Source organism: Rhinolophus sinicus, chromosome 14 (genome assembly GCF_057876585.1).
Source record: "Rhinolophus sinicus isolate RSI-liver-muscle chromosome 14, RSI-T2T, whole genome shotgun sequence".
Lineage (NCBI taxonomy): Eukaryota > Metazoa > Chordata > Mammalia > Chiroptera > Rhinolophidae > Rhinolophus > Rhinolophus sinicus.
This window is the reverse complement of record NC_142514.1, coordinates 60,999,296-61,009,342: the sequence shown is the minus strand read 5'-3', so window position 1 is coordinate 61,009,342 and position 10,047 is coordinate 60,999,296. Positions and strand designations below refer to the sequence as shown.

Here is a 10,047-nt window from a genome sequence, read left to right as displayed (position 1 = left end):
AGTAGAGTAATGCATCAGTCAAGTAGATTATTAATTTCAAACCTAAGAAATTAACCCGTACTAGGAGGAAGCCTGGATGGAATTTAAGTCAATATGTATAAATTTTTTAAAAGAAGTTAGTTTTAAAGACGATTCTTCTTTTGGTGGTAAAGATGAATGAGAGCTTCCAAATTGTATTCTTTAACATAAAGACTCATAACAAATTACTTTCTAAAGAGAACATTAACCATTTAGATACTATGTACTTGTTCACATCATACCAGTTTTAAGAACTACCTCAAGAGAAATAGCATTAATTGAATGCTGCCCTTTTTTTTTTTTTCTTTTTTTTGTAATTCATTACTGACCCTACTTAGCTTGGATACTGGGATGTGTATATCACACAACAGTGTAGTTTCAGGTCTTCATAGGAAAAAGTATAACAAAATAAAAAATAAGTGCTTGATTATATAATGCCCCTTCTAGTAAATACAATTTTATAAATCCCTAAAGGATTTACAAAAGGAATCTGAATACCCTTCTCAGAATATAAAATCTGTTTGAATGTTAATATAATTTCTTATAGTCAATCTCCAACTTGTTAGGTATTAACTACATGTGAATACACTACACTCCTCCATTGTTATCCTACTATTAAATATTGATATTTTATTACAGTATCTACCTTACTATATCCACATTTAGATACATAAATATATAGTTGAAAATTTTTTCTCATTACTCTTTTTAAATTCAATAGGCATGACTAAATGGGTCCACACAAAATAAAGTGATTTCTAACTTGGTGGAAGCACTTGAGAGAACCACTAAGCTTTACAAGAATTTGGTATAAACGCTTACGATGTAGACAGGAAAATTCTATTTGTTGAGATTCAATTATATGATTTTTGAACCTTTCCATGATAACAAATATTGTCATTCGCAGCTGCCTATAGGGATACTTATAATCCTCAAACCGTGAAAGTATGTTTTAGGAATTTCTTCTCACTACTGCTGAAAAATCATTTTTTTTTTTTTTTTTTTTTTTATGATGTTCAATTTGACTGTAGAATTTCCAACCCTGCTTTCTTCATTTTTACTTTTTAAGTACTGGTGCAATCCAACAAACAAAATACTTTCAGTATTATCTCCCTGTTGAAATTGATCTGCCAGATTTTGAGCCCAAGTAATGGGTACGTAGAATATAAACTTATTATATTCTTTACAACATATAGAACCATCAGAGAACTCTACTGTATTCTTTCACATATCCATGGATTATATTATGAAAGGAACTAAATATACCCAAAGTGTGTGAGGAGAGCAGGGGGAGAGTGGGAAAGGACCAGTGTGTTAAAGCCAATTATGTATCATACATAAAAGTGCACGTTAACTACTTGAAAAAATTCACATTTATTTACTGTCAAACCGTGTTAAACTTTACACTGGATATTAGTGATGGGCTCATTATTAACAGGTTTACACAAAGGGATGAAAAGAAAAGCAGAATTTTGCTGAAACAATTTACATTTCATTAGAACTTTATCATAAAATAAATTAATTACTAAATATAGGCAGAAGGAATATGGAAGAGTAATATGTATGTTTTATTGTTTAAAAAATAGGCACCTTTTGTTCACTAGAAAGTTTGTGATAAGTGCCCAGTGCCCTCTTTGCCATCTGTTCAAGAATAAACAGAGGGGTGACACATAATCTTTTCTAGATTTCACCACATTTGTGCAAGGCATGGCATAACTGGCTTCAAAGAGTTTTCTCCCCATAAAACACACTCTTTTGGCAATAAGAAATTTAAATGTAAGAATAAAACTAACTTGTCAAAGCAGAACACTGTATACAGTGGAAAATAAGTGAAAATGGGTAGAACTTACCATGACAAAGTGTAAGAAAAAACATTTCATAACATATGTGCAACCAAGAGCTTTTCACAATATTTTCTTCAAACTCTTTAAAATTATTTTAATGACAATTATATTTCAGTTGGACACAAATGTGTTTATTTTACCCTAGCAATAGAACAAAATATAATTTCTTTAGCCATTTTTCATGAGAATAGTTCATTGTACAGTTGAGGAAACATATGAAATAAGGCCTGTGGCTTGATTGCTAGTGGTTAAACATGTTTTCAATCTTTGCCTTAATGTAAAAGATTTGCAGTGAACTGCAAACTGATGCAGAATATCTCTCCTGCTTTTCCAAGTCTTGTCAGGAACAGTAAGGTACAGTAAATTTGTCCCACAGGATTTTAAAGCCTACGTCTTGTATATAATACAATGCAGGCCTACAAAAATGGTGCAGCCATATTTACAAATTTAGTTCGCAAACTGCTGCAGTAAAATGGCTGGAAAGTTTTGTTTTGCTTTTTTCACAATTTCTCTAAACAGCAGCAGAATCTTAAAATATCTGGTTGGCATCTCTTTTCTTTGTAACAAATAATTCATTTTAGTATACTCTGTGTATATACAAAGTTTCTGTATGTTTTATAAAAATTCACAGAACTGCAAGGTTCAGTCATCTTGTTTACACTGGAGGAACCACAGGACAACAGAGCCGTCTCTTCAAGCAGAGTTTGAGGGGGCTGCATCGGGCCACTGGAGTCTTTACTTATCAATACTTGCATGGGGCCCCTGCAATTCCTTAGCTGCACTATTAAAGACTTGTCACCAGCTGCATTTGTCCTTCTCTAACGTCTCCTTCCGGAATACACCCTTCTTTGTTAATGGGGATTATGTAACCATCACTATTGCCCCTGCTGATCTGGTAGCACATCTGAAGCTGATGGCCAGCTCCCAGATTTGGCATGCTCTTATAGTAAATGTCCTCGTTCTCACTCCTCCTGGAGGGAGACAGGTCTTCTTCCATGTCGGGGCTGCTCTCCTGATACGGAGAGTCTCTCAGGTTGGGCATGCTTGTGTAAAGAGAGTCTCTGTTGGGGGACTGGAGGTGGTCCTCAGCCTCAGCTGTCAGCTGGGAGACATAGCTGTCAGTCCCCTCGGGCTTCCCCTTCTTCTGGGGCTGGTACAGAAGGGAGTGAGTCCGCTGAGGAATGAGCGGCGCCTCCAGTTCCTTGTGGTGGAGCTCCAGCCCTGGGTTGTCACCGTGCATTAAGGAGGAAGCGTCCGCCACGATCGCGTCGTCCTCGCTGCTGCTACCTCCAATCACAGGTTTGACGGGTAGTGTGAGCTCTAGGGTGTGCGTCTTGCTGCTGCCCCGGAGGTTGTTGTGCACTAATTCTGAAATGATCATTTTCTCAAAAGCAGTGTCATTCAGACTTAGTCCACAGTCCACCACCTGCACGCTGTCATTATAGTCCCCTTTGCGCAGGGAGTAGCTGTTGTTGAAGTTACCATTTAGCGGTAGAGTATCCATGGCACTTGTATCCCTGGCATTGTTCAGTGAATGTCCTGAAACAGAAAAGGGGCAGTTTCCGTCATTGCCTCTGTTCCTTCCTAAAGCATCTTTATGTCTTTTGTACAAAACTTTTTAATGTCGTTCAGGACAAAGTTTTATTTGAAAGCTCACACTGGAAAAGTGCCAGGCTTTCCCGCATTCCCAACCGTAAACAGTGCAACCCCTCAGATAATAGGAAAAAGAGTGAAAGAATAATACTGTATTCCAGGCAGGGAAGATGGCATACAGAATGGTACTTTATCAATTTCGGGGTGGGGGGGTGGGGGGTTCATTTATTTGGGGTCAAATCTCTGACACTCTTACAAAAAAAAGACTTCACTCCATGCCCTTGCATAGTTAATGCAAAGCAATTCATTATTGACATTTACATTTTAAAGTACGAGACTATGGTTTATAAAAATAAAATTAACAGAATTTGTCCTAAACAACACTAAAATAAAAAGGAATAAGTCACATACAACAACCGAAGGCAAATGTACAACATAAACGCACATAACTGGCAAGCAACTTTTTAAACAACATACTAACATTTCCTTTTTCTGGAGATGAAGTTAAAAAAAAAAAAAAAGAATGGAAACAAATATGGACAGAGACAAAGAATTCAGGTTAAACAAAGACAGCCACCTCTCACACTGACTGGACCGGGGCCCACAAGCACCATCCAACAACACGATAGACAGCAGGTGGAATGACTCACTTTGGACAACTCACATCATGTCTGTCTGCTCAGGCTATCTGGCCTAAGAGTAGCTGATATATAAAAGAAAGTAAAATGATTTATTGTAACATGATGAAGAATTTCTAAGCTTCTCAGCAACTTAGAGCAAGGGTTCAACAAATTAGATGCAAGCAATAACAGCCTTTTACTTTTTCATTTAGTATTTCTTATTATTTTGATTATTACTGTTTTTTTTTTGTTTGTTTGTTTGTTTGTTTGGTACTAATACTCTCTCTAAAGGCAATGGCCCCAGGCTCCTAATGGTCAGAGTGTTTGCCTGCAGCCCTGCAGTTTGCATCAGTCACAGTGACAGCACCGAATGAACCAGCAGTCTACTGCACGAGACTGGCCCACAGACACCATGGGCATGGAGGTTAAACGCAGAAATGTTAAAGATTTCTTAAGTATGGGTCACAGAAATTAAACCAAGAATAAATATTAACTATGGAATGGGAAAAGGGTGTCAGCCTTGGCTAATATATTTGTATCTCTAAAGGAATGAAAGACTGGGTACGTCTGCTGAAGATATGAAAAGAGGTTTAGGAGGAAAAAAAATATGGTGACATGCTCGCTTTGAATCAGAGTTGTATTTTCTACAGACACATAAACATGTAAACTAAGACATCACAGTGCTTTTCAGGCAAATGAAAAAAAAATAGAGAAAATTAAATGGTCTGCATCATGGAAAGTTAGGTTATTCATTCTCAAAATCCTAAAGAAAAAAAAAAATCACTTGTCTACAGATAGGTCTGGAAAAAAACAGAATGAAATGATGTTACTGAAATGAAACTGACCACTGTGAGGCTGCTGCATTGTATGCAAGGCTTGGAGGAGTTTAGGAAAAAAAATTTATTTCTTGGAAAAAATAGGAAATTTCCCTTTTCAGTGCTCACTCCACTCTTAAAGCTGCAGATTATCCTAGAAAACTAATTCCATGACCAATAAATATCTGGTAATTGTTTGATAAATGATCATTAGCAGAAAATGAGAAAATGGGGGGGGCGGATTATATTTGTTGGTGACTGGTGGTATTTTAAAAACTCTGATTCAACTTCTACATTTGAAAAACTGACAATTAAATTTGTATCATGCTCCACATATAACAAAATGAAGTTATGACAGTTATTTGTAAGGCTTTCTTTAGCTTGGTTGATATAATTCGCTAGTTTTTAAAAATTCATGTGTACCACAATCTTTATTTATAAGGTCCACCACTAGAAAACATTTGGTGCTTTATGTTATAGGATCACTTGCTAACATTTGTTTCCTCTGTAGAGGCTCGATTTTGTCAATTTTTTTATTGTTTCTGAATAAATGTAAAAATATATACTGGGTAATCCAAAAGGTGTTTTCTATGATATACTGCAGATTTAAGCACATCTTTGACTGGTTTTGAAGAGGCAACTTTTTCTGCCCAAGTTCACGTAATTCAGTTGAAGACTTTCCACAAGCCTGTAGCAAGATTACTGTGGGAATTCAGAAATGATAAGTCAATTAGTAAGCATTCTGGATGACAGAACCTCAGGCTTTAAAAAGCAAATTATTTCAGCATTGTGTGTACTTAAGTATGGACAGCATTTGCTACAGACCTCTATTATTGACAAAACGCAGTACAGGCAGAGGTACTGCTTGAATTTGGTAACATTTTAGTTGCAAATTGTGAACCACTTGCCCGCTGAGTGTACTTCATGACTGCTAGTTATGTTTTTAATTGTGCCGGTTAAAAATCATGCTGAAAAAATTTACATTTGATAGGCAAAGTTAAGTTTTACTCCCATACTTGTCTCTCTGTAGGTTGCTAGAGGAAAGCATAAGGAAAGTAAGAAAAACAAGAGAATGAAAAGCTGCAGTTACGTTAAAAATAATTTTAAGGAAAAAAAATAGAAACAAAGTTCTGTTGTAAATTTAGTGGCAAATATCAGTCACAAATAAAGATTATATGCTAGCAGTAATTATGCAATAAATTTTACCAAAATCTTGAAAATTCTGATTTTAAATTTATATGCTTTTAAAAAAATAAGCTATTAGAAAACATAGTAATACAGAATGGGTTAGTGATAATCTCTCCCCCTCCCCCAACTAAAAAAAAAAGAAACTATAGTTATAAACTGACTAATATTAACTTCATTTTCAAAGTTTTTTTTTTTTTTTTTTTTAAAGAGAAATAAAAAACTATCGTAAAGCTGCACTATACTATAGTTTAGTTATATTGATAATACTGGATGTAGTTTTCTATACCTAGGCATCCAAATTATCTTTATTAGCTAATTCATTCCAAAAGCAAATTCTGTCGGCAAGCTTTAGAGTCAATTGAACAGTATATTACATAGATAGGATACCTCTAAATGATATAAATCTTGAAGATGGGCTCTCGGACCATGTGATGTCAGTCCTGTAATAATATATTAAGATTTATGCCACCTGTGTCAAAAACATGGATAATTACTGGTAAATACTATCATGACTGAATACTATAATATAGTGCAGTTTTAGAAGCCTGGCATGGTCAATACCATTTTTTTATTGAGAAATTAAAGATGTGATAATAAATATATAGCAACTAGAGTATTCTAGAAAAAGAGCAAAGATCAGAGCTCTGTTTAGCAATAAAGAAAGGTAGTTTTATTCTTAAGTAAAAGCACACCTGGTGAGTTAAATACAGGAGCAGAAGGGGCATTACATACAACTGTTTCAGCGAGCAATGTGTTATAGGGGTTGTTAGTGCCGTGGGGTCGAAGAAGAGGGTTTGTTAGTAGGTAATTGCCAGTCATTCCTAAAGCCAAAAAAAAAAAAGAAAAAGAAAGAAAAAAAGAAAAAGAAAGAAAAGAAAAAATACATCAGTTTTCTTATTTTAGTGTTACAGTTGCAGTAAAGTACTTTTTGTATTCATCAAGGGTAGTAGACAAGTTGGCAACAGAAAATCTGCTGAAATTTTCTGACTGTATTTGAACTACTAATTTGAAGGAGAAAGGGGAGAGGGAAGTTAAATTTCAGTAATTCACAGGTGCTTTCTAAGTCCCCCAAGTAAACACCTGCTGAGGATGACATTTACTAATTTATACAAAATCACTGTTAAACAAAAATGGCAATTAAATGCACAGAGATCAACATTATGTTTCAAGATGTTACTGCTTAATATTAAAAACCTAACCACTGAGGCCCAGAAGAGGGAATCTCAAACTTTCAGAATTTACAGGTGTGGGATTATCCCTCATGAAAACATCTGTGTTAATACCAACTTTGATACAAGCAGGAGGAAAAACAACTTCAAACAGATAAAAAGTATGACACATTGCACAAAGCTTCTCTTAGTAAATGCAAGAGCACACATGCTGAGGGGGTGGGGGGGGGAAGAGACTGTGTATAATGAATTATTAGACCATTCACAAATTTTATATAACAAGAATTTTCATTTGTAATCTAATTTGCCAGGTTTCAAAAATGAATCACTGAATAATTCATTTTCTTTTTGATAGTCATCTTAACAAAACTAGGTAAAACATCAGAGCAATGGAATAAACATACATTTCATTCATCCTAACTGACAAATTACAAACCTTTCAATACTTATCAAAGATATATTTTGCATAGCTAATGTAATCTGGCTAAAAATATTTTAAAATTCAACTTGGTTTTGATTCCATACATACTCCTCTTTTCATTTTAAACCAAACTCTCATCAGAATAATATTAACAATGAAAAATGTCCTCAATATTTCATTGTGATACAATATAATACGTTATATTACCAACCAGTACAGCAAAATGGAAATTACCTGATAAATTACTTTTCCAAGGATATATACAATAACATGATTTTTTCATACCAAACTGAAATTGGCTAAGCTTGCATTCAGGAACATGTGTGTGGACATGCACTTGGGTCATAATCTTGCTGAAATATTTTATTTGCCAGCTTATTTTAAATAAGAATTATACTGCTTATATGATAAATTTTATGCGGTCACAGTAGACCCATGAAAAACACTAATTCAAAGAGAAAAAATTACTTTGTAAATTCTCATGTATTTTAATTGTTTATAAAGATTTACTATAAATATTATCACACTTTTTACTTTTTGAAAGAAATGTAAAATTTAAAACTTTTGCAAATAAGAACTTTCACTACAAAATTGGCACTATTTAATGTGAATAGTAGGAAATCTAATTGTATTAATGTTTTAAGAAGAAAATGTGCATAAATGTCTCGGTTTGAAGGATAAATTTGTACTTAACTAGGAAAATATTTTAATCTGTGGCAAAGTTATATTTTCAGTAATTACTTTTTCTAGCCTTACTCTGTTAATGTGGAGTTCAAAATTATAGTTTTTGCATTACATTACTGAATAAAAATAATTTATATGTACTTTAATAAAGGATAAAAGTTGACTCAACAGCTTTAGGAGCTTGTGATATAAACCCATTTGAGAGAAAAGGTCCCCATTTTCTCTAAAGTTATTGTAAATTGGCAAAAGGTACAAAATTTATATTGTAAACTCAAATTTTCCTAGAAACTGACCTTGATTAAGTGTTGAAGTGCTATTGATGTCACCTGAGATAAAAGAAGATTCAGATTGTTTTCTCACAGTGTCATTCCACATCCTTCTTATACGACTCTATCAACATAAAATAGCAAGACATATGTTATGTTAGTTTCCCCAAGCTTACCTTATTAAAGACACACAAAGATTTACCCTAACAATCTGTGTAGGATTTATCTGTTAGCCTTTCAATAGAAAATGTGTGTTGATTCTGGTCTAAAACTAAGGAAGGCTATAATGTTCTGTTGCTACTCTACGAAGGGGTATTTAATTTTCTACTCTTAAAAATTTTTCTTTTATTGCCTTTATTTTTTAACGTGGAGAATGATTGATTATTCAACAAATGTTTACTGAGTGCCCACAACGAGCACTGTGCTGTATGAGCTTAAGGTAGCCAATGATTACGAAGTATACTTAAAGAAGTTTACCTCTCAAAAAAGGATGTTCACACCTAAAGAAACACCTTGAAGCAACACTTAGGAAGAAATTAAAAACCAAAACACTAAAAAAGCCAGTATTTGCTACCTAGATCATTATAATGAGGAGACAATTAGTGCATCTGAACAGAACCTGTCTCAGTAGGCTTTCCATAAAGAAGGTTAATTAAAGATGCTGTCACATTCTTTGTTACCTGTGTGCCAGAGGAATACCGAGCACTGGTTCTGGTGGTTGATGCCTTCACGGAACTGTGGGGGCTCTCAGTAGGGAGGCCGCCGCAGCAGTAAGAGTGTCTGAAGCACTTGCCGTATTCTTTTCGTACCTGCATTGAATAACCAGGAAACAGAGAGATTTATATAAACGTATTTGCTTCTCTGTCTCTCTAATTGAATGAGCAGTGGAGACAATCAGGAAGAGTAAGTTCCACTACCATTTGTCCATGAAGAAAATAAACTGAACTTACAAAATCAAGAAAATGATGAAATAGTAATCAGAAAAATTATCTCTGTCCACTAGACTGGCTAGGAAAATCTTTAAAATCTGATATGTGGTAATGCTTTATACCTTGTTATTAGGCAAATGTTATTAATTAATACAATAGTAATCTTTTAAAAGCCTTGTTTTATCTATATACTTGGCCCAAATTTATATTTCGTGCTAAGAAAATAGGACAAAAAATTTAGTATTTCCCTTGCTTAATTACATTTAACCAATCGTAATTCAGTCATTTAGGTTTTATACGCTTCATGTCCTCTTAGGTAGGTTGACACATAAACTTTTTTTACTGGATTGCATAGTTTGGCAGGTAACCTCTTTATAAAAATGACAAGACTACTTTGGCACAAGAATAAAGAAAAAAAATACTTTGATAATACGCCATTAACTAGGACAGAATGTTTTCTTCATTGATGTGTTGAGCTTCGATATTTAGTATAGAGAGTC

General features: G+C 34.3%; 1 protein-coding gene across 28 annotated transcripts in view; it reads right to left on the bottom strand.

Moving 5' to 3' along the window:
* Positions 1-1,373: 1,373 nt before the first annotated feature.
* The window catches only part of ADGRL2 (adhesion G protein-coupled receptor L2), a 599,014-nt gene continuing 590,340 nt past the window's right edge, over positions 1,374-10,047 (bottom strand). For 9 of the 28 annotated variants that reach the window (XM_019754311.3, XM_088791227.1, XM_074335007.2 and 6 more), the window contains 5 exons: positions 9,299-9,427; positions 8,646-8,742; positions 6,771-6,899; positions 5,907-5,924; positions 1,374-3,401 (listed from right to left, as the gene is read on the bottom strand). In XM_019754311.3, coding sequence (XP_019609870.1) covers positions 2,647-3,401; positions 5,907-5,924; positions 6,771-6,899; positions 8,646-8,742; positions 9,299-9,427 — 1,128 coding nt within the window. In that variant the 3' untranslated portion in view covers positions 1,374-2,646. Of the gene's footprint in view, positions 3,402-4,105; positions 4,159-5,872; positions 5,925-6,465; positions 6,548-6,770; positions 6,900-8,645; positions 8,743-9,298; positions 9,428-10,047 lie in introns of those variants that run through there. The other 19 variants (XM_074335022.2, XM_074335020.1, XM_074335023.1 and 16 more) reach the window with 8 other exon arrangements.